The sequence below is a fragment of the Phallusia mammillata genome, chromosome 6, assembly GCF_965637545.1.
Source record: "Phallusia mammillata chromosome 6, kaPhaMamm4.hap1.1, whole genome shotgun sequence".
Classification (NCBI taxonomy): domain Eukaryota; kingdom Metazoa; phylum Chordata; class Ascidiacea; order Phlebobranchia; family Ascidiidae; genus Phallusia; species Phallusia mammillata.
The window spans coordinates 21,309,570-21,336,321 of NC_137257.1; the positions used below are offsets into that span (position 1 = coordinate 21,309,570).

The 26,752-nt window shown below is 34.8% G+C and overlaps 4 protein-coding genes across 4 annotated transcripts; 1 reads left to right on the forward strand and 3 right to left on the reverse strand.

Annotated features, from left to right (window-relative positions):
• The first annotated feature begins 392 nt into the window (after positions 1-392).
• LOC145232539 (integrator complex subunit 4-like) lies at positions 393-10,019 on the forward strand. Its single transcript, XM_080097171.1, has 23 exons — positions 393-535; positions 1,025-1,149; positions 1,461-1,645; positions 1,904-2,034; positions 2,222-2,386; positions 2,523-2,662; positions 2,809-2,902; positions 3,003-3,101; positions 3,496-3,664; positions 4,320-4,390; positions 4,463-4,552; positions 4,684-4,787; positions 5,104-5,193; positions 5,398-5,513; positions 5,627-5,763; positions 6,015-6,134; positions 6,235-6,375; positions 7,052-7,153; positions 7,267-7,388; positions 8,132-8,351; positions 9,024-9,160; positions 9,273-9,372; positions 9,781-10,019. The coding sequence occupies exons 1-23, from the start codon at positions 464-466 to the stop codon at positions 9,973-9,975; spliced, it is 2,925 nt and encodes a 974-aa protein (XP_079953297.1). The 5' UTR covers positions 393-463; the 3' UTR covers positions 9,976-10,019.
• Positions 10,020-10,068: 49 nt separating this feature from the next.
• On the reverse strand, positions 10,069-16,672 carry LOC145232540 (uncharacterized). Its single transcript, XM_080097172.1, has 10 exons — positions 16,391-16,672; positions 16,205-16,245; positions 15,928-16,055; positions 15,795-15,861; positions 15,430-15,688; positions 15,250-15,345; positions 14,258-15,086; positions 14,023-14,114; positions 13,797-13,961; positions 10,069-13,348 (listed from the first exon to the last, which is right to left on the reverse strand). The coding sequence occupies exons 1-10, from the start codon at positions 16,529-16,531 to the stop codon at positions 13,241-13,243; spliced, it is 1,926 nt and encodes a 641-aa protein (XP_079953298.1). The 5' UTR covers positions 16,532-16,672; the 3' UTR covers positions 10,069-13,240.
• Positions 16,673-17,189: 517 nt separating this feature from the next.
• On the reverse strand, positions 17,190-22,327 carry LOC145233082 (uncharacterized). Its single transcript, XM_080097743.1, has 11 exons — positions 22,085-22,327; positions 21,759-21,856; positions 21,147-21,620; positions 20,591-20,684; positions 20,356-20,520; positions 19,889-20,013; positions 19,705-19,815; positions 18,928-19,166; positions 18,617-18,796; positions 18,082-18,256; positions 17,190-17,691 (listed from the first exon to the last, which is right to left on the reverse strand). The coding sequence occupies exons 1-11, from the start codon at positions 22,257-22,259 to the stop codon at positions 17,551-17,553; spliced, it is 1,977 nt and encodes a 658-aa protein (XP_079953869.1). The 5' UTR covers positions 22,260-22,327; the 3' UTR covers positions 17,190-17,550.
• Positions 22,307-26,453, reverse strand: LOC145233083 (putative RNA-binding protein 18). Its single transcript, XM_080097744.1, has 4 exons — positions 26,165-26,453; positions 24,771-24,897; positions 24,539-24,708; positions 22,307-22,738 (listed from the first exon to the last, which is right to left on the reverse strand). The coding sequence occupies exons 1-4, from the start codon at positions 26,299-26,301 to the stop codon at positions 22,561-22,563; spliced, it is 612 nt and encodes a 203-aa protein (XP_079953870.1). The 5' UTR covers positions 26,302-26,453; the 3' UTR covers positions 22,307-22,560.
• Positions 26,454-26,752: the final 299 nt, after the last annotated feature.

Sequence of the window (26,752 nt, forward strand, 5' to 3'; positions counted from 1 at the left end):
TTTGTAGGTGCTTTTACAAAAAAGACTTGCTCTTTTTACATTAAAACATGTCCGAAAGAGGTTAACTGTTCTGCTTGTTAAAATTGTACAATTCGGGGGTGAACATTTTCCGTTGAGTCAAAACAGCGCCCACATGTGTTACTTTACGGGTCGGTAACACAACTCTTTTCTGGTGTAGGTCAAATTGTATGTTTGTTTTACACTTGGGACTTTCCCACTGAAAAACTTTAGGTGTTAACTTGTGGTCCGAGGGCCCTTCACTGATCTAGCTTTTTTCTGGGTCAGTGGGCCCTTCTGAGAAAAGTGTTTTCCAAAGTGTACGTAAAAGTACTCATTCCACATCGGATACGCATGATTGCGTTGCTAAATAAATTCACCTGTGAGTGTTTTTAATAAAGTCCCTTTAATAAAAAAGTGCGTTGTGGTGTTTTGCGATTACAGTTTTGCGAGGAAAAGCTTGATAATGGCAGTTCACCTGAAGAAGAGGGCTTACGAAGAGTTTAGTCACGTAATTCAGGAACCAGCACGACCGCAGGTGTGTATATCAAGTGGTGTGTTATCGTTTTGTAAGGTTACTAAGATTTCTTCCTGACGGTTTAAATAAATATCTTTTGGTGACACCAAACATGCGTCATATAGTTTTCTAAATTCCAGAAGAATCCAGACATTCAGAGTGTTTAAATTTTATAATTATTTTCTGGACACACATTTTTCGCCCAAAGTCCAGACATGTCTGGGAAATTCAGGCGTCTGGTAACCCTTCACTGTTTACCCAAATGCCTATCCCGCTAAGCCTGTATGCGCTAATTAGAATTTTCTATTTTTTGTCAAATGCATGTGGTTAGGGCTATTGGGGTTGGGTTGAAGGTTTTTAATTAAAATAATAATATGATTTGATCTCCTCGCAAACTTTGCATGAGCGTATCGCTGACTCAGTGTGGGCTGAACTGGCTCCTAGTTTTTAGATGACATGCCTGTTATTCGGCTTATGCAGATTTCTTTTGTACACTTATTAATGTTATAGATCAAGAAATTACGGCTAACCAAACCTTCCGGAACTTCCAGTACTGCAAAGTATGAGGAGTATGAACTTAATCTTGATGGACGCAGTTCCACAGAAGTTTTGGCAATTCTTATGGAATTTTCCAGGTTTCGTGATATTAGTGAGACAAGTTTGTGTATAAATTTGTAGCATCAAAATTTTGACCTAATGTCTATTCAAATAAAAAGGGCATAGCTGCAGCGAATTTAGTTTTATCCACCAATTGTCCCTCCACTTTTGAGCTCCATAACATTTTAATGTTGCACAGCTATTTCCGACTTGGTAATTGGTTAAGTGCAATTGTGTTGCTCTGTTTTCTATCACCAGGTGAATTAAACTCAACTAAACAACTAACTATCATGGTTTTTGTATGATTAAGCCTATGAAGATATATTTATATGTAAAGTTGTGTTTTTAGAAAGTTTCCAGTACCTGCTGAATATGTGCAACAGTGTTTGGAGAGTTTGATAAAACACTTTCACAATGAAAAGGAAACAGCGGTTCGAACTAAAATTGCTTGGTTACTGGGCCAACTCTGTTCCACGATAGGGTATTACCCTCAGGCAGCTGTTGAAAAGATCATTGATCTGCTTAACATAGAAGGTAGAATGTTGTAATAAATGTGTATTAGTTTTCGTGAACAGACAAATCTATTTAAAATGTGGTTCTTCTAAAATGTTTGTAGTTTTTTTTACGTTGTAGGTCCTTCTAAAACTTAAAAAAGGCATACGCCCCGATGGGGTCGTGACCCACGGGTTGAAAACCACTGTTTTGTAGTAGAAAACCAATTGTAGTAGAAATATAGAATACAAAAATTTGCTGTTAAAATCCAGTATATTTAAAAACTTTTTTTCATGACAGTTTCTGGGAAAGTGTTGTCTCAGCTTTGGTCATCAATCTTGTCAATTGCCTTAAGACTTCCACAGAGCTTTTCTGTCCATGAAAAGCTCATAACGATGGCCAGTAGTTCGTTATCCAACCACCACCAAGAGGTAAAACCAGCATTTTGTCCTTGTTTTCTATCCAGTATTTTCCTTGGAGGGGGAGGTACCATACTGTTTACACCTTTTTTTCTGGATATTATTTTTTGTGATAGGTTCCCTGCCAGTGCCTTGGAGAGGGAGGTGCCATATTTTTGGCACCTTTTTCTTATTTCTGGAGGTTATTTTTTTACTGTAGGTTCGCTGCCAGTGCTTAAATGTGATTGGGAATCTTGCAACAACAAAATCAACAATAAAACTTGCATCAGAAAAACGGTGGGATGAAGCAAATGTTCACACACTTGTTGCCGACTATTTCGATGATCCTGAACCTAGAGTTAGAACCAGTTCATTACAGGCTTTGGTAATTTGTTTGTTGTATTCTTTTTTAGTTTTGTTTGACTTGTTTCACCTGTAATGTGTTTCATAAAAAACATTTTCGTTGTATACGATCTGCTTTGCAAAATGATTGACATATAGTAAAAAACAAATGCTTTTAGATACTGATGCATCAAAGAGGGGAGCAACTTGAATTTTCTGTTTATGAACAAGCGTGTTCATCTTTAAATGATGATTATGAACAAGTCAGATTTACTGCTGCTCAATTGGTTTGGATATTAAGTCATATTTATCCTGAAAAGTAAGTACACAATTGTATAAATGTTTTACAGTAATACTAAATACAATGCTGTTTTATTTTGTACGATAGATTAAGTAATATGTTGTGACATTTTGCTTCTTAATCGGATTTTTTTTACTTAAAATATTTGTTGCAATTTGTTACAGCTACATTAAGGCACCGTTTTCTGATGATAGGATGAGATTAATTGATGATGCATTTGCCAAAATCTGCAACATGTTTAATGACAGTTCTTACAAGGTATAATTCAGTACTGTTATGTGCCCCTTCACGCAGTTACATTGATTTGTTCCATAACTTAGTACAAAAACAAGATTTTGCAAGGATTTTTTTGTCACAGGTGCGAGCAGAGGCAGCAAGGCTTCTTGGTTCAATGCATTTGGTCAGTGATAACTTTCTGTTCCAAACTTTGGACAAAAAACTGATGTCTGACCTAAGGGTAAGTAACATGAGAAAAACATATTTGAATTCAATCTACCATGAACTAGTTAATGACTATTATGATATCACACATTATGTAACATTAGGTTATGTTTTTACTCTTTGAACTGAACACTGCTGAGATCTTATTTTTTAATACAAAGTATGTTTGTGTGGTAGTTCAAATCAATTACAAATATAAATTGTGTGACAATGTTTTGGGACTTTTGAAAGCACGAGCTTTGTCCATTCCTAAAATATATTAATATTATTATTCACCCTGTGATAAGCCTTGCATTACATTTTGGCTTTTTTGGACTTAGTATTTTAGTTGTCAAATTGGACATCATTTTATTGCCCCCCGTAGGGTAAGTTAATCTATTGTAAACATTAACAGCAACTCTTGATTACAGAAAAAGAAATCACTGAATGAGCAAGCAAAAGAACGTTTCGTGGAAGAATTCTCCACTGGTGCCCGATGGGGTGAAGATGCCCCCCGTGAATCAGCCCCAGATGCAAATAACCTCATGAACAGTGGGGCTTGTGGGGCTTTTGTTCATGGACTGGAAGATGAAATGATGGGTTAGATCAGTGGTTCTCAACCAGGGCCCATGGCCCACCGAGCTGTGTTTGTAATTTAATCGACTATTTCACATACTATTTGTCGATATTGAGGTTTTTAAAGATCACAGATTCTTGTTTCCTCTGTTCGACCTGTTTAAAGCCGTAATTAGTACCGAATTCCAACACGAGATTGCAATTTACATTTTTAAGGGGGCCACGAGGCCAAAAAGTTACTTTTAGGGAGCCAAGGTCTACATAAGGTTGAGAACCACGGGGTTAGATATTAACTGAGCAAATGTTTATAGTTCTTTATTTTTATGCAATTAAGCCTAGTTTGTACTGAAATTAAAACCCACAGTAGCAATTTTCCGGTGACTGTTCTTTACGTTCATATGAATAAAAACCCTAAGACAGAATAGGCAGGTAAATCTTTTTTACATTATGTATAGTTGCCATGGTGTGTTGATGATCATGTCTAAATCTTATACTAATGACCTGATATTCTATATATCCTTGACGTCTATAGAGCTTATAAAACCACTAAAACCTCGACACTAGGAAAACTTCATGATAGTAGTTCCACAACCTTTGTTTTGTGCAAATAGATGTTGATTTAACTTTTAGTTGTTTACTTGGAATATATACAAGTAACATCTTATAAATTTCTTTGTAGAGGTTCGTATGGCAGCTGTTGATTCATTGACAGAACTTGCATCACAACGCAGTAGTCCCAGTTTTGCCCAGGTAACCTAATTTTCATGTCAGGTAACATAGCCTTGAAATAAACCTGTATCTCAAATTGGTGCTTTCTCCTAGGCTGCCCTGGATTTCCTCGTTGACTGCTTGAATGATGAAATTGAAGCTGTTAGGCTAAACGCTGTGAATTCCTTGCACAAAATTGTAGAGGTCAGTGTTTTCTACTACAAAAGACCAAACAGATTTTTATTTAAAACCTTTTTTTGAGCATCACAACAGGCAAAAAATATGCATCTACTAAAAATTTGGGAAGGAAAAACAGTTGTTCATATTTGTTTCAGCATGTGACTATTCTGGAAGATCAATTGGATAATGTGCATTCAGCAATGGAAGATGCTGCTCAAGAAATAAGGGAAGGAATTCATCATTTACTCAGCAGTTGCAGGTTTTACATTGAATGGATTTGTTTGGTTTAGAAGCTTGCTTTATATATAATCAAATTTGGATCAGACATAATTCTAACAATGTTTGTACATACTGAAGATTCTACATAATCGCAAATTTTGTTTTATTGCATATTAAAATCATAATTGTAGCCAACCCAAAATCAAGATAATATATTGTTCAGTTGCATAGTTAATTGAAATACAAATCTTGGTAAATTGATGCAGCTAAATACAATTGTTTGTATTTGGTACAAAAAATATGATATTTAATGTTTTAAAATGTACTTTATTAAGTTGTATTTATGTTTGTTGCAGTCTGATGTCAAAAGCTTGTTTGTTTGATACTGTGCTAATGCTGTTGAAAAACTTAAACAAATACCCTCAAGACAGGAGATCAATATGGAGGTAAGCTTCACTGGACTTGATCAAAAATAAAAGATTTCACTGATGCTATTCGTCTGCCGCTATTCTTAAGTATTTTGTATGTTTAAAAAGTGAAGGCAGATCTGTCGGCTCTGCCATGTTAAACAGGCTGATTCCTGTAGTTTTATGTCATTACACTTACTTGGTTTTAAAAGAGTTGTAATTATTGTAAAATTTTATTTCCAGCACACAGCAAAAACTTGGAGAACATCATTGCAACCTCGTTTACTCGCTTGTCCCACAATTACTGTCCTGTCATCCATATTTTGACACAGCTGAGCCTCAAATGGATGATCCGAGCTGTATCCTTAAGATTTGTTATAAACTCAAACCCTAAAAACACCCATTTTAACTGTATACTGTTAAAAAATCTTTACAGTTACTGTTGAATTCCTTAATATAACGATTTGATTAGATATTGCAATCTTGATTCTCATTTTTAATGCTGCCAAACTCTGTCCTTCCATGACTCAGGTATTTCCTGAGCATGTGATTCGGCATTATCAGTATCTGAGAGACAGCATTCCCGACCTTGTTCCCCAACATCTCAAGGTTATAGGCTAATGCAGTGTGTCTCAAAGTTTCACCTATAAGCACTGTTTTAGTACCACTAAACTAATGCATAGAAAAATATTTACAAATAAAAATTTACTTAATGCTGTTCAAAAATGTAAAAACTTAAGACTTCTGTGTTTTGTGAATTTCACTGTTTTCATCACTGGATGCAGTGTTTAATTTTTTTGTCAAAACAATCTATTTTTATGATATTACATTAAGTTTGATTTTATATTTTTAATTTCCAGTTGACCACATTCACTGCTGGTGTTGATTTATGTCTTCAATCACCACCGAGAAACTCTGACATTAATTCTGATCCCAACAGTTTCTTGGAACGAGCAATGGCTAGAATAAAACACTTACAGGTCGAATATCTCTTTCATGTATTTATTAGTAAAATTGCAAGATAACTACATCCCAATAAGGAGAAAGTTATTTTTGTAATCCTCTTTTTAACAATCGCAGACACATGATTCAGCCACACAGAAGTCATTGCTTGACTCCACGATTCGAGATCTTCGTCACGCAGCAAAGGTTGCTCCATCTCTTGCATCCACTGCTCAGTGTTCAGCAGATTTTCTACAAGCCCAACTTCTTCTATCTAAGGTTTCATTGTCCAACATTTTGTTATCAGTCTTTTAAAATCATGACTCAATGTGTGGCTATAGTGTACACCAGGGGTGCCCAACCTTTTTTGACTCAAGATCGACTTTTGAGGTAGTCCAACTCTCGAGATCTACCATTCCAATACAAATTAGCAAAGACCTAGCGAGTACCAGAACAAAATAACAATTACTACTGCAACTATTACTATTATAACGTAAAAAAGTGCCTACTTATGAACTTATTAACATATCCTTATGATTAATTCACACAATAAAGTCATCTATGTACAGCAACGCGTTACAAAGCAACTATTTTACATAATTTCCGCAACCCTCGCGATCGACTTAAAATCAGTTCGAGATCGACGGGTTGGGCACCCCTGGTGTACACATTAAATGTTGCTGGCAATAGTCATCACCATAATTAATGACCTTGTGTGTACGGGCGGAAGCATTAAAATCTATGCCGTGCATAAACCGGTGTGTGGCCCAACCCTGCACCCACAGCGGTCATTAATGTACTCAAGGAGTTAATGTGTATGACAAACACAAGAATAAAATGGAGGGAACATTAGTTAAAATCATACAGAAACTTAAATATCATTTAAAAAGTTTGCAAAAAAAAACTTTAGAAAGGATTAAAAATCATTAAATTAGATTTTCCTGAATTTTTTTAGGCAGTTGATGCGAAAGGATGGGCGGGATCAACTCACATGTCAGCTCAGCATCTTGCATTTGCTAAACCAGCTGCATCACAAATTATTCAACTTGCCAATGATGTGGGTCAAATTTGGAGCTTCAGTGTATAAAACTGTTTTTAATTCTTAGCATTTGTTCAAAAGTGATAATTCCCATAGGTGAAATTTTTATTTTCTCTCACTTTGCATGATAGCTGGAACATTTGTATTTGGGATTGAGTTCTGAGGAAATTGCCTTGGTGAAACAAATTCGATTTAAAGCACAGGCCCTTTTGTTTGTACTTGAAATGCAGGAAATCACACATACAAGAAAAGGGTAAGCAAATATAAAAAACAGCTGTTGCATGTGAATTCTTCAACAAAGTATTTATTGCACAAATTTGCAGTAATTTTGAGTTTTCTAAAATATTTGTTTTGTATTTAGCCGAATTTTTTTTAAATCTTGTACCTCTACCACTTTAAAAAGTAAAAAAGAATAGGCAACAGTGCTTGTGATTCAACTTTTGGCGGATTCTCCACTGAGCCTGTGTAGCTTGGTAGGTAGAGCGCAAGTCTTGGAAAGACTTCGGTTGTGGGTTCGAATCCCACCGCAGGCTAGATTTTTCTAGTCCAGGGGTCGGCAACCTTTTTGGCACTGCGGACCGTTTTTGAAAGTGAAATTTTGTCGCGGACCGGTCTTTAAAAAACTACAAATATTTAGCAACAAAAATGCTGAAATTAGTTTATCATCCCCGAGATACATGGACAAAATATGGTATAGCATTTAACCTGAAAAATTATACGGCCCGGTAACAAACTCCTCGCGGACCGGCGGTTGCCGACCACTGTTCTAGTCTACGCATTGCCATGGTGAATGCTTGGTGACTGGCTGGTTCGGTATGACACCTTCAATAGGTCTGGCCTACTGTGGTTTATATATAAGTGTACTGTGATCGCTGGTCTGCATATATGCTACAAGGCTAATCCTTGTTATGAGTTTATGTTCATCGGTAAAAAAGAATAGTTTTTTTTTTTTTCAAAAATTCATTAAACAGAATTATTGTATGTTTTTTATTGCAGAAAGATTAGTCCCACAAAATTGTGTGAAGATTTCTTCAGTCTTGTTCAGGAAATGAAAACTTACCTTAACGACCGCAACATTACTCCTGATTCATTTTCACGAACTTGTTTTAATGAATTACTGAAATTATCATCGACAAGAAAGTCTTCACTTGTTGTAAAGTTGCTACAACCACTGCTCATGAACTACAGTGTTTCAACTGTCAGTTTAAATAACAAGGTAACATCAGAAGACAAATATAATATTCTAATGAATGTTTAAATTAGCCCAGAAATCAATTCAAAATAGTTTTTTCCTTCGTGTAAAAATAATTTGTTTTTGTTTTTTATTAACATTTCGCCTGAATATTAGTTTTTACAAAATTGTAATTTATTTGATAACCATATTTATTCGATTGGAAGCCGCAACTTTTTTTATTTATTATTTAGTGTTCGAAATTCTGTTACATATTAGTTTTACACATCAACATACACTGTGCTGGGTGCAGTTGTGCTATGTAGCAACATGAATAAGTGTTTTTGAACAGTAATGCCTAACATCACAAAATGCGGCTTGCTTATTTTTTGACACGTTAACATGCGGCTTATAATCGAGGGCGGCATACAGTCGAGTAAATCTGGTACTTAACTGAAATTAATACTACTATGTTACTACAGTTATTAATATTTACATAAGTTGTTAAATAAATCATGTTCAAAGTCATGATGATAAACCACTGTTTATGATTGAGACTTAACAACACAAAAATATTTTCTGTTTTGCTCCTTTTCTTGGCCACAGGAAAAAGGATAAAATAGCCAGAAGTGATGAATTGGGAACTAAACTGTTTGAAACTTGGCTGATTTGCAATCAAGATTGTGTGATGATTTTATATGATGTTTTGTTTTACAGGTAATCAGGTCAAAGGTGACAGTTCATGAACCCCAAACCAACCTGGATTCACCGATTGTTATAAGCGCAGGGTTGGCAGCATCATTACATGTTGATATTACAACAGAAAATCTTTCAAATCCTCTGAGAGAATTAAGGTGGGAGAAAATGTAGTAACTGGTTATTAAATTGGGAAATACTTTGTTTGGTTTTCACGCAGTAAATCAATTGATTTATAATTTAATACATTTTATATTTCTATGTTTTTAGGATCAAAGTGATTTACCCTGACTCAAAAGAACAATTGTTTGCATTGCTCCCCACTGATGTGAAACAAACGAAACCTTTTACACACCACATAAAATCGAAAGTAAAACTGCTTTTTGTTTTTAGTTGTGACCACTGTATTGCTAACTTGTTTAACTAATGCATAGATAACTTTTATGCACATTCATGTGGCTGCTCATATTTAAGTTTGCATTTGCCAGGCATTGAAAAAAAACACTTGTGCAGTTACATGTTTGTACAACTTATCTCAAAGGCCTTTTGCGTCCAAAATTATACAGAATTAAACTACAGACCAAGTAGAGGTGTACATATTAGTCTTGAATTAGATGTAGGTTCAACCTGGTGGCTGCTCTTTCATATTAACCTGTGATGTAGATGACTTAAGCAGCCTAAACTAAATGTTACTTGTTTACCAATATTTTAATAACAAGTTTTTGCTGTTTGTTTTTTTGTTATTTGTGACCAACACTCAAACTTCTTTTGTTTTTAGGTTTATTTGAGCAACACACAATGGACAGATTCTTGTGCAATTAAGTTGGCTTTCGTGAAAGTCTTTCCTGATAATAATATCAGTTCAGTATTGAATGAGTCTGGTAGTAGTCAATCTTCTCAAAGCGTTGGCCAAGTTCTAATCACAAAACCTGTGGAAGTGCTTTTCCAGCCCAAACCACCAACAAGGGTGTGAAATGACCAACATCAGCAAAATAAAATAAAACAATATTTCTTGTTTGTTGTCTTGTTATTTTAATTCTACATCTGACACAGTTGCACACAGAAGTATTACCGATCGAATTTTATTTCACAATTTGTTACCCAGAGAAAAATGTATTACATTTTGACAAAAAAGGGCTGAAAACTATTGGTAGGAATGGGCTGAAGCAATTTGTTTCAGATGTATTAGTCACAGGGGTCACCATTTTTGTCATAAAGGCATTTTTATCAGAGGGGTTAGCTTCAGCCCATACCTACTATAAATTTAAATGGTCATAAAATGTCAACCTTTAGGTTAACAAGAAAAAAACTGCTTTATATGGAAAAGACACAAAATACAAACAGAAGAGAATGCACTGCATTGATGACGAAAAGCACGCATGCGCATTTGCCGAATTTTTCACATAACCTATCACAATTTTTTTCGAATCAAACATTTACGAATTTAGAATTAGTTAGCATCAAACAAACACAAATTTTGGTTTAAAATCTTTAGATAAGTGTCACAAATTAATATTATTATTTTTTAACATGTATGTGTTTTTCAATACACTGAAAAAAAAGCAAAATGTCACATCAGCGCAGCAAACAAATACACAAACATTTTAATTGAAAAAACATTACACATCATGTCCATTTAAAGAAGCAATACAAATAAGATGTTTGAGATTGTGCTATTATTAATGCTTTTGAAGGACACACAATTCAATGTGTAACTCAGTGTTTCTCAAATGGTGCGCCTTAAAAAGTAATCAGATACACCCACCCAACGTTAATTTTTAAGTTAATTCATTTGAAGTTAAATTCACATTTTTTTTATTGGTGCGCCCTGGGAAAAAATTTAGAAGCACTGGTTTCAAATTTTTAAAAAATTCAGACTTGCAGTAAAATCCACGAATAAACAGTTTTCATTTATTGGGTACCAGCCAGCATATATACGCTTGCCCGAAAGTTACCAAAAAATTAGAAACTTTTAACATGTAAACTAAGTGCCTACTGCTGACTGGAAAAATTTAACCCTAAGTACTTAATTATTACAAATTTTGAAATTCATATTAACAAACAATTTAAAAATTCATCCCCCCCCCCCCCAAAAAAATAAAAAAACATTTCAAACATATTATGGCAGATACTTTTTCCACCATATTCACAAATGGAAACGAGGCCAGTGGTGCTTAAGTGTGCCCGAAATTCAACACTTGGGGGCATTTACTTCCACATATAGACACAAATTAACAATCTTGGCACAAAACAGGAACACTGAAGTTTTTGTTTCAATTAAAAGCAACTGCATAGCTTTAACCGTAAAATGGTTAGCCTATGTAGTGACAAGTCTTGGAAAAACACAGTGATATTAACAGTCTCTGCAGTTCGGCCATTTCGTTTCCAATTTAAGTCAATCTATTTTACCTTTATAGGGCTTTAAACAGTTTAAAATTTAAGATGATAAAAGTTGAAGAATAATTTGGTTAAAGATTAAATGCTGTTACTGTCAAGCACTTTTAGTTTGCTTCCACCAAACACACATAATAAAGACAAAAAGAACAAACTAAATTGATGCAATGCATTTTCACAACCAAGCATTTAACATCAACAAAACAATTTTAAAAGAAACCATCCCAATTTGTTACAAGCCAGAAAACAAATATATATCAAATTTGATCATTTTCAGGTAGATGATCTGTTTTGAGATGTTGTAAAATATTTTGGCTGCTTTATAATAAGCAAACACAAGTGCATCAAAAGTGCAAAAACTTCTAAAACTGACAGCACATTTTAGCCCAAACCAAATTACCGACTGGAATAAAGCCAAAAACACTAACCCAGGCAACACTAGGTGTTCAATTTCGATTATATCTCGCAAACATTACCAAACAGCACCTTTTCCATCATTACTGAAATATATGTGTTGAAGAGCAAAACAGAACTGTCACATAAGAACAAACAAATGCAAGGCAGTTACCCCACAAACATCAGTCACCTTCACACACACAACACAGGTACTAACATTGTCAATTTAGGTAACTTTTATATTCAATGGGATTGTTCACAAAATATTAAATGCTTCCTCACTTATGGTGTCACAATAAGTAAGACTTCAAACAACACCGTAACAAGAGACAACAGACTAACAAACTTTGAACTATTCAAATTATCTTAACAACCGAAGCAAATCGATTTAGCAGGATAGGATTATACTAGCTAACGGTTCCTCAAAACGCTTGTTAGAAAATTCTAGCCAATGCACTTTTAAAAGTTTGTTTGAAAACACACTGTTTTAAGTGGGAAGCCTGTAAACCTTGCAAACACAGATGTAAACACAAAACGAACTCCTAAACCAAGCACCTCAGTGTATTAGAGGGTGCCAAAATCCTCTTTGGCAGAGTTCTAGTTTAAAATAGGGAGTATTGGAACAAGTGGGATGAAATGTATGTACAATGGTATCACGGCAAAATACAGCTGAAACAAAGAGTGCTTTTTGTTTTTGCAAAACTTAAGATTTCACAACAAAATAGGAACAGCTTAAAATAGGCACAAGATTTTGTGAACAAAGTCAATTTAGTGAAACAATATTGCTGAAGATTGCTTATTTAAATTGTCTGCATTTTTCAAATTTGACAAACTGTTGTTTCATGTGATAGCTACAGTAACAATCTTACTCAATAAAAACAGGTTTCCAGACACAAACAAATGCATGTACACTTGCAAACACATATATGTACATTTTAGATGATAAACCTCAACTTTTTACAACAATCTGTTGCTATGGTGGACTTTTGTTAAGCATGTTAATGCCCACTTAATATGTAGCAGGCACTAGAGGGGATTCTTGTTTGCAGAAACTTAGCTTAACTTGTGTTTAACTACAATTTTTTTTTCAGCTAGGGGTGGTATAGAGTTTGAGATAGTATGCAATAAAAAGCAAATTGCATCGTAACCGGAATTACCAGTACTGGTTATAAACACTTTGGGCTTTCACCAGTAACACTTTAACAGATTCTTTAAAGGCACAAACAAATTTAGACATGTTTTACAAACCAAAACATTGACCGAGACAGTTATACATATTTTTGTGCAAACCTGCCTTCAGAGATAATGGTTTGATATGAAGTACTGACTGACAAAAAAAGTTCTTCTCACTCTATAACTTCCACACAAAAAGTTACTTGGAAAATTGCAATGCACTTTTCAGCTCTTGCTCTTCTTTTTGACTTCAACTTTTTACATGTCCATTTGTTTCACTTCCAAATTGTTGGTGGCAGGGTTTTTGGTCCATTCGGTGCTGTTTGTTTTTTAAATCCAGTCAAGTAAGCATTGTGAATGGTGTTGACGAAGGATTGGTTAGTCTATAAAACAACAAACAGTAATGTTATATTTTATGGTAAACCATTACCTAATACAGCATGACTTCAGACAATTCACAGTAAAATGCCTCTGACATGTTTCTTTAGCAGTTAATGCACTTCCTAGGCAACACATGTTTTTGTGAACTTAAATGCAAGTGAAAATCATTTAAGTGCTAGTAGCAAATAAAATTTTGAGTTAAAGTTGAGTTTATTTCGCCTGGTAAAGCAAATTGTAGCAGCACAATTGTGCTAAAATATTTACCAAGTCAGAAATAGCTGCGCAACATTAAGATGTTATTAAGCACTACAAAGTTGACAGCAAAATTGGTGCATAGATGGTAAACACGCTGCAGCTACACTACTTGTTAAATTAAATGACACAGCCATTCTAGACCTAAATTCTACAAGAAATCATTCAAAACTTTACTTTCCATTCGTATATATTTACCTGCAGCAGATGGATCAGGGCATCTGCCAGCTGTTTTTGGTCCATGGGTTCCACAGAAGTTTCTTGTTCCACTTTAGGCATCAACCTTTGTCGCAGCTCATTCGATGTGGAATGCTCAAAATCATCGGGTGATATTAACGTTGGCTTTACCTCCACAGAAGATGACTGCAATCAATAAAAGGTATAAGGCAATCATGAAAGACTGCTTTGCATAAAAAATTCTCACTGCTTCTTGATTTAGTGGTGTTGTAGTTTGGCTGACATTATGGGGATTCGCATCATCAAGAGTGGTTGCCAGTAAATTTTTACTGCTAGTATCTAAAAACAAAATATACATTTACTAACATAATCACAAAAAAACAACTTTGTATGAACTGTTGCTGACAGAAGCAAGTGATTGTTATTGTCATGATGAATAAAAACCTTATATAGTCAAATTGTTGAAAAAACATGAATCTTACGTAAACCAAGTGAAGTGGCCATTGCATGTTCCTCAGATATATTTGACTGCAAAATTTCAGGGGACAACAGTTCGACTTCTGGCTTGGCTGTGGTGCCATGCAGCGCGGAAACTCTTAATGGTGAAGGGGTGTTATTAATCTGCATGTTGCATAAGCCACTTGCAACTGACATGCTTTTGCTAAACAACTTTGTATCCCCGACTGATTGTTCTTTAACCACTGGCAGGGTTGACGACGCGGAAAATGATGATGATGGAGATGTAGAATACAATTTCATGTTTAAAAGTTCATTCCGCACATAGTTGGTAGTACCAGGTACCATCGGTAGAGACAGTTGTCTTTTAGGCGATTGCCTGTCTGGAGGTTTGAAACCAGAAAGCAGCTTGGCAGTAATATTGTTTTGCTCGCTGGGTATCGATGAGATCGTCTGCTGGTTGCCAGTATTTGTTGTCACTGCCATTTTACTCAACAATTTATGGAAGGCGGAATCAGTTTCAACAGGCACTTTTGGTGACGGAACATTTCTCATCACGCTTTCACTGACAGAGTGATAGCGATTTCTGGAGGATGAATTTCCAAGCACAGGACTTTCCAGCTCCTCAACTGATATTGCCCCATTAACTATCCCTTTTAGGGGAATATCTGCACTTGGAGGTGTTGCTGATCCACTTAAACACAAAGACATGGATCTTGTGGCACGTCTTGGCCTTGGTAACTCTTGGTTACTATTGTCTGCCAAGATTTTGTCAAATATTTCTGCTGATGATGGACGTTCAGTTTTTTGTGTCTTTTGCACATTGTTTAAATCAAAAAGGGTTGACACATCAAGCTGAAAGTCAAAATTTTAACAAGTTAGCATTTATGAAATTTTAAAAATAATATCTAGGATACCAGTATACTACAAGTTAGTATTCTGGAAAATTTAAAAATGATATCTAGGATAACTAAGGAATAGTATGCATGTACTTTACATGTACACACATATATCGAACCTTTTTGGACTGTTCAGCCTGTATTGGTTTAAACAACTGGGCAATGGTTGTAGGCGTTGATGAAGCTTCATTGGATGTAGAATCATTTGAATGCGTCTGTAATGAAATGAATTTTCACATACTGCTGAACATACTATATTGAAATGGTTGAACATGCTATACACAGTTGGCAGTAGGTACCTTGTTATATTCGTCTTTGGCTTTGAACAGGATATCAAGTACATTATTTGCTTGGCGAGAGGAAGTTTTAGACGAGTTAGAAAGCTCCTCAATATTGTGTTCAGTGTTAGACATGGTTTCTTCTTCAATGGCATTTTCAGATAACGAAGAAGTGGTACTCCCCCCTACAGAGCTGGGTGATGGCAGGACGATGTGTTTTGCATTTCCATTGATCCTTGGCCCACTGGCAGAGGAACCTTTCTTAATTTCTTCACATTTTCTGCATTCAAACAAGGCTCAAGTTACTAGTTTGTAAATCTCATATATTGCTTGACCTAAAAAGACAGCAACAGCCAAATGATAAAAAAACATAAAAACAATCTTACTCTGCCAGAAGTTTTCCAATTCTCGTGCAGTCATACAAATCATAGAACCATATTCCATAGATATTCACTGACAACAAAGAAACAAAGCTACTTAGACAGCCAACTGGACAAAAGTTTATAAACCTTCACTTACTTTTAGCATTTCTGTACAACAGAAAAGGGCTTTGATTTTGGAAGTCAATGTCACTGCCTAATGGTTCTGTCAAATTATCCATGCTAAGTCGGTTCATGATTGTAAAGCCTGAATGGGGAGGAGCAACTCTGCAACAAGAAATGCACTGTGTTTAAACATTTCATTGGTGTGGCATTAAGAAATACATGTAACTTAAAATATGTTTAAACACCCACAAAATGTGGTTGTTTTTCAAAATTGTTGCAGGGTTTTCCATGCTGTTATTATATCTTGTTACCTTGTGTAAACAAACAAAGTTCCTTCAATCTCCGTTTTCTCCTAAAAACAAAACACAGAAACACATTACAATTTGTCAAAAATACGTGGAAAGCCTGAGAAAAACACAAAAATTTTAGTTCAATTAAAGTTGCAAGGGCTGCACAGTGCACACTTAAAAAATGCATAACAATAAACAGATTATTACCCATTCGTTTGTAGTGTGGTTAAATGTGTACAAAGCCACTTGTGTTGCTGAATCCAGAATATCCGTAATATACGGATCTCGTCGTTGTAATGCCGTTAAATTAATTCGTTTCTCAGCATCGGAAGCCATTTTTGCAACCATCGCAACAAGTGAAATTGCGATTTGAGAAATTTCACTTCAATTTACCGTTTCAAGAACGAATTTTCAGTCTTTCTAGCGTAAGATATCTGACGTCAATAATCCCTGCAACTGCGTCAACAGACGAATACATGGAAAAACTTTTTGGCTAACTTATTTTGTTGCGGAACATTAGACTCGCAGCAGCCCGAATCTCAAGCATTTTTTTTCATTTGGGGTGAACGGTTGATTAATTATTGATATTTTTACACTTCAACTGATAATATTTATATCAAGGACTGGCAAAAATTGATATTATTAGTTGTTTTGCGTTTTTATACATGTTCAAATATCATTTAAATCAGACTGGAAAAGTTACATCGAAACATACACAAGAAATATTGAAAAGATGTTTTTGAGAATTTTGGTTTAAAAACTTTGCACACTCAGCTAAAAAATCTTCTGTTTGTTTGACTTTCGCGGGTGCAGTTAGTTCGCCGCGCAAAATTTACAAATTAATGATGCCACTATATCATTTTGATACAAAGAACTGTTCACTTGAATATACAACTAGTGTTGAACAGGTATCCAGAAAATATCTCGAACCAAACCAGTAAACATTTTTTTCTATGCACTTGCACCTACTCACCACTGGTTATTTTTTATTAACATAAAAATGAAATGCTTCTTCTCCACCGTTTATTCGCTATTTTAAGTTTTTTTTTACCAAATGTGAAAAGCGAATCAACATGTTTACAAGCACCACATAAAATGAGATGAGTTGTTTTGCTAAAACACAGTATTGATAAAAATTGTAAAAAACAGCGGTAACAACAACACCACACTTTCAATAGAAAAACTCCAACAGGAGCAAAAAAATAGACGTCATTTGTGAAAAATTTTAGTGGAATTAAAAGGTTAACTATTTTTCTAGAACAACATTACCAGTATAGGAGGTAGACACAGTTGGTATCTAACAAGAAAATTTAACACAATCAAAAAACTATAAGAATGTAGTAAAGTTATTGAAGACCACATGCACTTTATATCCCATAAACACTTGTAACATTTTTTCTGGTTTGTTTTAAAACCTTTTCAATGGAAATGCGTTTGAGCGATGCAATTTCCTTGGCAACACATATAGCCATCCCGGAGTGTGAAAACTTTGCAGCACTATTGGTTGCCTGTAATATAACATAAAGGTTACTTAAGGTTGGATGTTTGCAGTTGTTTGAATGCTTTATAGGCATCACAGAACTTTACTAGTGTCAAAAAGAAATGCATATACAGGTTATGGGCAGTGGTGCGATTCAAATTTTTTGTCAGTCGGTTCTATTACAAAGTCATATTTTTCAGCCGGTTCTGTTACAAAAAGTCCATTGACAGTAACCAGTAATGCTAACCGGTTCGCTGATCTCATAAATTTTCGTGGTGCAAACTGGCTGAATCCCACCATTGGTTATGGGTAATGTTCACCTTTAAATCATTTTTAAACTTGCTGCATTGAAAAATCTCCCTAAAAGCAACTATGCCACAAAAGTTTCCCAAAATATTTGATGCAGAATGAGTTTTACCTCAGACACACAACGTGGTATGAAATAAGGTGAGTCTGTTTCTAAAAGAATTCTTTCCAATGGAATTGTGGAGGCAGCGCTTCGAGCTCGATAAGCACTTTTATTGGAAAGGAGATTTGTAAAACCCACAAAACAGTTGGGAAAATACTCCAGGAGCTCCCTGACATCCCTTTCCCTGTGAAAATGTGATTTGCAATCCAAGGTTATTATAGGACTAAATGAAAAACATGTAGTTCCTCAGTAAAGTGCACCATATGTTAATTTTTTTCCTCTCACAGGGTAGTTTAGTTTTTAGCTGGTTCCCCAAGTTTCAGTGCACTAGACTCATGTAGTTTTTGGGTGTAAACACAGCCTGTATAACCATTTACACCATGTATGCTCTTTATTTTTCAAAACCAATAAATGTTGCATGGGTACAACTGGCTTGATGAGTTCACAGTACAATTTTGTCATTGTGTAGCCTCTTTTACCAAACAAAATAAACTACACTCAATGGACTCAAAAACAACTAAAATGTGAATATTAGGAGTCTTACTCAGTAGTGAGGCAATGTCGATGGATTTTTGTGTCATGTGGAACATATTCTTTCATGATTTTGATCAAATCAGGATCAGCATCTCTACAATGGATCACAAGTGGCACTTGCAGTTTTCCAGCCACTTTTAGTTGGCGAACAAATATGTCTTTCTGTAATTCATGGTCTGTCCTGCCAAACCTACAAAACCATTATTTTTTAACTGTTATTCACACAACAGAACATCTGTTTTTTAGACGGAGTTATAAAAAGAACAAAAAATCTAAACAAAAAATAAAAACATTTACAAAATTTGGAAAACTGTCTCCAACCTGTCAGAGTAATCCAATCCCATTTCACCAATTGCAATAACATTGTCATTATTTTGTATGGTGTTGAAGATTTCTTTTTCAACAGAATCATTATATGTGTTGACAAAGTGAGGGTGACAACCAAATGCAGCCCATATTTTACATTGCTTTGAACTTTTTCCTCGCAGAAATGGTTGGGCAGTTTTATACAGGCTTGGTTGACACCAGTCAGCAATGCAGCCTTCAAAATTTTTTGGAAACTGCAAATGTATAAACAAAAAAGCTCTAATCAGTTTAAAGTAAATAACATTTAACACAGGGCATTTAATAAAGGGTGGTATTTTTAAGCTACTTTAAAATTTATTCTTATTACCTGTATTAATATGTGAAATTTATATAATTTTATTTGAAATAGTATACACATGGATTAAACAGCTTGCTCTAAATCAGGGATCGGCAACCTTTTAGACGACATGTGCCAATTTACTTGTTATTTCCATGTGTTAATAACCTCACATGCCAATGTTTTTTCTAAATAATAGTGGTTCGTGCAGCAGATACCAACAAAAAGAGAAAGCAGAGTTAAGACAATGGCATGACAAAAACTATAAACAAGCAGTATTACAGATTAAATTGCTACTTCAATATAAACATGCAAATCAGTTGGCGTGTCATGAAAAACCTCCACACGTGCCAGGGGTTGCCGACCCCTGCTCTAAATAATAAAAATAAACATACAAATTGTATTTGATTGTCATCAGCAGGCTGAACCTATACAATAGATAAGTTTGCACCTACTCGAAAAAAAGACTCATCAATGTAGTCGTCATATGACTTCGCATACGGAAGTTTTTTAAACAGAAAATCAATATGGCAGTGGGTATCAACGAACGGGAGATTTGAAGTGACCTACAAGTAGAAATAATATGACATGTACAACATACAATTGGTGGGTTAGTGTTGCTTTTATTTATCACAGTACTTTTCCAACAATACTATTTCTTGCCCTTTCAAGCTTTTCCTCTTCCCAGTTTGAATACATGCCATATTTTAATTCCCTAGAAAACAGACCAGTGCGATGTTTGTTGGTAGACAAAAAAGAATCATCTGCAAATATCAAAAAGTTGGTTTACTACTGTTCAGTAACAAAGGACTGTACAACATTATTATGTATTTATTTGATTTGCACAAAAAAACTGCGCTTACAAAGTTTTGATGTTTGCTAGAACAAAAAACGTCAGTGCCATTGCTTTGAGCCAGATGGTTTGAAAAACAATAGAAAATCTTACACCAGTTACAAAATCATTATTTTCATACAGAATGGACGGCAACAAGGACACAAAGCCAAATTTAAAAACATATATATTTTCTGTTTTCTTGATACTGTAACTTTCAATTAACAAATGTGAAAACAATACAGATTTTTTTCTTTTACGGCATAAAACCCACCTAGTGATGAATCAAGGAAACTACGTTTTCTTTTAGTTTCAGAGTGAAAAGATTTTGAATGACGACTGTCAGAATAGTGATTTTCAGATTTTGCCTCATAGTTGTCACCAGCAATTGAATGTCTTGATCTTGCTTCAAGCTTGATCCTAGACAACACTGATCGATCTGCAAAATAGCATTAAAAGTTTAAAACCAAACCAAGCGAAGTTTTGTAAAATTTAGGTTAAACAAATACCTGTATTTGGAGAAATACAGTCGCTATACAGGCGAGATGAAGAATTGCCAGATAAGTCTTCCTCGTCACTGCCGGAGCATGATAAACTGTAGTCCTAATTAAAAAATTAACAATATTTTAGCACATGCCAAACTGGGATCAACGAATTAATTATCTGATGCAGGGGTGTCCAAACTTTTTTAATGGGGGCCAATTTTTACCAGGTGAAGACGCCCGTGGGCCAACGTTTTTTTAGAATCAGAACACAAATATATATATATACGGGATTTAAGGAAATTGTGGGATTATGTTGCCTCAGCACCATGTACACTTCCGTTTTTGCCGGTAAATAAAGTTCCATGGGCAGTTTTTGCATGAAGTGGCAAGTCGCTAAAACCCCAAATAAGAATCCAAATTATGGTGGTACATACGCAACACATAAATTTGAAAAAAAACAGTCGCGGGCCACGTAAAATGTCACCACGGGTCGCATTTGGCCCGCAGACCGCACTTTGGACACCCCTGATCTGATGTTACCAATTTCAATAAGGTCCTAATTATTTTTAACAATATCAACCTTTTCTTTTTGGGTTGAATGGGGTGGTGTCCTTAATTTAGTTTCGTGTGTGCTGGTGGTTGCTCTTTTCCTTTTTCTGCTTGTCTTTTCCTTTTCTTCCGATGAACCATGTCCATGCACTCTTCTTAAGCTTGAAGAACCTGATGTTTGATTGTAGTCACTATTTGATTCACGACGGCATCTCACTCTGCGTACAGCTTTTAACTTTTTTCTATCTCTGTAATTTTCCTGCTTTCCAAAACTTTTCGAGGTATAATCGGTCTCCTCATGTGAAGCATCTGAAGACACCTCTTCAATACTTCTAGAGGTTTTGTGAGGTTTTTCAAAATGTCTTTTTTTAGTTTTCTTAATGTCTGGGTCACAATTGGTGTTGGTAATTGTTATTTTGTGAGATTGTAAAAACTCCATGTTGGATTTATGTCGACTTTGATCAATTTTGTCTTTCAGCCTCTTTGGTAATTCCTTCTCATGTTCCTGAAAAAAACATGACTAACATAAACCATGTAAAATAAATTTTGATTTTTTTTAATACATATAATTGACATTAATGCATTGTACCATGTGAAAAAGCATAGACATAAAATAAAATGCAAATTATTGCTTCAAACCCACTTTCGGTTTGTCTTTTGGTTCCAAGTGGTCAAACATATTTTTTTGAATTTCAGTCATATGTTCCTTACTCCAGCCAGAATCAGAATCATTATACTTTCCTGTTACAAAATAAAAAGCAATTTAAAAAAATAACAACAACACTACACTACACTGAACATTGCTGTATTCGCTCACAGAAACTGAAGGTGCCATAAACATTTGATGAAATGTATATTCTGTGAAAATACTGTATACAACGTTTGATTCTATTTGGCCTAGGGCATTGATATCATGAAACATAACATTTTTTCACGCAATAATTGAGGGGTTAATTTCATTTAACATACTCTTTGATTTGCTTGTTTTCTGAATAACGTCAATTGTTTTTCTTCGTTTGACACCAACTTCCTCTTCATCCATATATAACTTCCTGTTTTCATATTCCCATGGAAGGCTACGGTCCTTTTTTTTCTTGTGTTTCTTGTGCTTTTTATGTCCACTCCTAGCACTGCTTTCAGACATGATTTCTTGTTGTCAATAATTTCTGAATCTAAATACTTTCTAAAGCATCTGGAAACAGTAAATGATTGAGCAACTTTATCACATATTCATGCACGTAAAATAGTTACACTACATTGGTAATTGTCATTGACAATAACCGTATCATAAAAAAACACTTTTTCTTAACACATGCAGTGAGTGAGATCTGTTTTAAGAAAAAAAAAACATTTAAAGGATAAGCGGGACAAAAAAACACAAAGAAGTACAAAAATATAGAAGGCAATATGATTGTCTAAGCCCAAGTTGAAACAGCTTTGTTTTGCTATCTTCGTCTTCTGTTGTAACCTCTTCGGTAAGGGTGGGTTCTTCTTTGTGCTTCTGCTGCAGCGTTGGCTTTTGACTGCTTTAAAGCTGGATGTAAGGCTCCATCTAATGGTGGTGACGCTGATGACTGACCCATGTGGTTGAGTTTTTGTTCAATTGATTTGATCATTGTAAGTCTGCAAAAACATCAAACAATTCTGGCTATTTAGCGAATATATACATAATTTAGAGATCAACGATTTAGTGATGTTTACAAACAACCATAATTTAAACTAGAATAGTGGTTTTCCTATATATTGCCAGTTTATATATACTACATCATATTTAATGATGTATCACATATACCATTTACTATATTTATAATGGATATATATTTGGCATTGGGTCCCTATCTTTTTCCTGACACTTTATAACATGATTGTTTCTGCAAGCATAATCTAATGGGTCCCCACACATATGCATATGCGATTTGGTAACAGTAAAAATAAGGCACAATCATTGTTAGATATTTACCAAATACACATCATTTGATCTACACATATGATTGTTTTTGCAAGCAAAAACGAATGGGTCCCCACATGTGCGTTTGTGCGGATTTATGGTAAACAAACATCCTGGTTATTTTTAGATTCTTAAGAAAAAACTTAACCAACTTTAGCCTTAACCCAACTTTAAAAGTTTTGTCCGTATTCTTTTTGCATCATTATTGTCATATAATTACAAAAAACAGTAAATAAGAACAGGAAAAATACTTTCAATTTAATCTCATGCTTTGACCTTGATATTGTCGTTCAAGGTCAGTTTTTAAACACAATTTTCCAAAACTGAAAATGAGCTTGATAACTTAATAAAACGACATAGCATGGCTGCGCGAAAACAGCTGATTTGTAATCACCAACACGACTGTCTCGTAAAACGTCCGTCCGGACGTCAAGCTGAGCACAACCGCTGTATTCGCCGCCTTAATCTTAAACAAGCGAATTACTACCTTGAGATTTGAGAAGGCAATTTTTTAAATACTAAACGAATAACCTACTGCAAACAATTGTTTAACATTTCAGCACATTGGGGCTTGTATTTCTGGCCTAAAACTTATTATTTTGGGGTTTAAGGGGTAAACATGGGTGAATCCAATAAAAAGTTACAAAATTCTTTAGAATAGCTTACATTGCACCAACCAACAAAGCATGAAACCCTCAGATTATGTACTTGGGTCAGTACAGCCGTTTTTAATTTTTTTCGTTTTGGGGGCCTGTGGGTGAACCGCTGGGTCGTTTGGGGTCAAACTTCAGGAGGATCAAATTCGGAACAATAACTAACATCTGTGCAAATTTGAATACATTTAAAGCACTCTTTTTTGACCAAACGCATTTAACAAACCAGCGTTAGACAGAAACGAATATTTTGGGGTTAAAGGGGTGAAAATGGGTAAATCTTTTTTTAAGGTACAAAATTCTTTGAAATACCTTATATTGCACCAAACAACAAAGCATATAACTCCTAAATGAAGTACTTTAGCAAGTATAGCCGTTTTAAAAATTTCATGTTTTGGGGGGCTGTGGGTGAACCGAGGGATCAAACGGGGTCAAAATTCACATGGACCATCTTTAGACCAATATCTATAATGTGTGTAAATTTGAAAAAGTTTGAACCATTCTTTCTTGACCAAAACGTGGGAACAAATCCCCGTTAGATAAAAAAAAAGAAAAAAAAATATAGACAAAAACAATATGTGTCCCCTTCAGGGAAGGGGACCCATAAATATAAACATGCATTAACAGATGATTGAGGTCAATTGCATTTTCTAGACAAGTATTAAAAAAGTTTATTGACTTACAATGGGCTTTGATTTGGAATTTATTTGTTTATTACAAAATAACTCAAATGACAGGACAAAAACATTCAAAACAAAAGCAAAATATATAACATTCACTTGGATACTCACTTTAATTTCAATCATGAACACACAAGTTTACCTTGTATCTGGTTTTGCTGGTTGTGCTTCATTTTTAACCAGGTCTGATTTTAAATTTAAATTAACTGGTCCATTCTTTTGTGTGTGGTTCTGCTGGTGTGCCCACCGGACCTGAAGTTTCTTACACAAAACTTGTTTGCCATTCAATTGACTGACAGCTTTGAGAGCATCCTAAAAAATAAGCCAAAATCACAAGTTTCAAATCAGGTAAAACCACATCAAACATACACTACCTCTTTAGAATGATAACTAACAAAACTGTATCCCCGATTTTGACCTTGCAAAGGCCCAGCTTTGTGAAAAAGAAAGTCAAATTCCTTAATCTTGCCACATCTTTTCAGAAGATCCAAAAGGTAAAATCTACACAACAATATGTTTTTAGAAAATACTGAACAGACGTTTCGTCCACCAGGTTGCATATTTAACATTTTTTTGTTCAACTGGTGCAATGCTAAACAAAATACTAGTTGTTGTTTCAAGAACTTGTATTTTTGCTAACGTTACGACCACCAGAACGGTATGATATCGTTCATTGCTCTGAAGAAGCCCTACCATTCTGGTAGGCAAAACGTTAGCAAAAATACAAGTTCTCAAACCAACAACCAGTATTTTGTTTAGCATTACACTAGTTGAACGAAAAAATTTGTTAAATATGTTTTTAAACAAACTTTTTTTGTTACGGTTAAATAAAAAAACATTTTCCTACTCTGTAAGGGTAACACTAAAAGCAGAAAAACAGAAAAGCGGGAAAAGCAGGAAATCAACACTAAAAGCAGAAAAGAAAGGAAAAGCAGAAACAAGGGAAATTTGTGTTTTCTAAAAGAGGGAAAAAATAATTCCAGAAAAACAGAAAAAGAGTAAAATTTCTTGTTTCATAAGATTTTAAGATACGAAAAGCAGAAAAACAGGAAATGTTTCTTTATTTGTTTTTTTGCCATTCTAGCTCTTAAAAACCATTCGAAAGTGTTCTAATAGCGTTCTACATTGATTGTGTCAAAATACAGAAAAGACGGGAAATAAACAAATAAAAAACATTTCTTGTTTTTTAGTATTGGACACAACACACAATCGATGTAGAACACTAATAGATCACATTCAAATGATTTTTACGAGTTAGAAAGGGGCTCCTCCAAAATACGCAATCTACAAAATGTTGATGGTTAGGGCTTTTAGGGTCTGGGTAAAGGTTTATAATAAAAATAACACTATAATTTAGTTTTAGATTCCCAGTTTGGACTTAATATTCTCATATGTGTTGAAAGTGTACTAAGCACTGTATGGTGCCACATGTTAACACTAAGAAAATTAGGTCCAAAAGGTATCTAAATTAAATTATAAAGTTATTTGTATTACAATCCCTCACCTTGACCCTTATAGCCGTAGATTGCGTATTTTAGAGTAGCCCATTAGAAAGGTATAAAAAACAAATAAAGAAACATTTCCCGTTTTTCTGCTTTTCGTAATGAAACAAGAAATTTTACTCATTTCCTGTTTTTCTGGAATTATTTTTTCCCTGTTTTAGAAAACACAAATTTCCCTTTTTTCTGCTTTTCCTTTCTTTTCTGCTTTTAGTGTTGATTTCCTGCTTTTCCCGCTTTTCCGTTTTTCTTCTTTTAGTGTTACCCACTCTGTAAGTTGTGGGTCCATATTTCCAATCCAAAGTCTGTAGTCAACATCATCTTTGAGTGGGTTTTTTTCCTCACTTTCGAGCGGAAGGGGTTCGCTTACTCTTTCTTGTTGTGCTTTGGTGAACTTAGCTGTCATTGTTTTTTCCAGTGCAATAATGTTTTAACATTAGCGTTATACAAATACAGCATTAAGAAATGCCCGAATAAAAAAATCAAACGGTTTATAGACGAAACGACACTTCCAAAAATAAATGAATTATTTTCTGTTTAGATTAGAAACGTTGAAATAATTGTTTTTACGATTTGTTTCAGAAATGCACTCATGCGTACGAACTTACCCACTCAAGCATATCTACGACATATGTTTTAACTGTGACCACATAGAACAAACGTTTTTAAATTACCGTACGTCTTTTCATAACAGCAAAATTTGATTTACCGTACATATTTTATATCTAGTGTTACAAGCAAAAAATACGTTTTTTTATGTTCGTCTCTCTGAACCAACACAATAAACGTTTTTCACAAACAGGCAAATTTTGTAGTTGTCGTCACTTTTACTTTATTTTGAGGGCTTATTTGGGGTC

Bases quoted from the DNA above. Each gene is read 5' to 3' on its own strand.
- LOC145232539 (XM_080097171.1), top strand. From the start codon at position 464: ATGGCAGTTCACCTGAAGAAGAGGGCTTACGAAGAGTTTAGTCACGTA. The intron at 4,391-4,462 runs GTAACCTAATTT...GCTTTCTCCTAG, and splicing joins GTAGTCCCAGTTTTGCCCAG to GCTGCCCTGGATTTCCTCGT. The intron at 5,764-6,014 runs GTTATAGGCTAA...TTTAATTTCCAG, and splicing joins TTGTTCCCCAACATCTCAAG to TTGACCACATTCACTGCTGG.
- LOC145233083 (XM_080097744.1), bottom strand. From the start codon at position 26,301: ATGACAGCTAAGTTCACCAAAGCACAACAAGAAAGAGTAAGCGAACCC. The intron at 24,898-26,164 runs GTGGGTAACACT...ATTGTTGTGTAG, and splicing joins ATGGACCCACAACTTACAGA to ATTTTACCTTTTGGATCTTC. The intron at 24,709-24,770 runs GTAGTGTATGTT...CTTATTTTTTAG, and splicing joins TTAGTTATCATTCTAAAGAG to GATGCTCTCAAAGCTGTCAG.
- LOC145232540 (XM_080097172.1), bottom strand. From the start codon at position 16,531: ATGGTTGCAAAAATGGCTTCCGATGCTGAGAAACGAATTAATTTAACG. The intron at 16,246-16,390 runs GTAATAATCTGT...TTTTGTTTTTAG, and splicing joins ACCACACTACAAACGAATGG to GAGAAAACGGAGATTGAAGG. The intron at 15,087-15,249 runs GTTCGATATATG...TTTGACTTTCAG, and splicing joins AGGCTGAACAGTCCAAAAAG to CTTGATGTGTCAACCCTTTT.
- LOC145233082 (XM_080097743.1), bottom strand. From the start codon at position 22,259: ATGTCTGAAAGCAGTGCTAGGAGTGGACATAAAAAGCACAAGAAACAC. The intron at 20,685-21,146 runs GTTGATATTGTT...TTTTTTAATTAG, and splicing joins ATTCAACCCAAAAAGAAAAG to GACTACAGTTTATCATGCTC. The intron at 19,816-19,888 runs GTACTGTGATAA...TTCTACTTGTAG, and splicing joins GAAATAGTATTGTTGGAAAA to GTCACTTCAAATCTCCCGTT.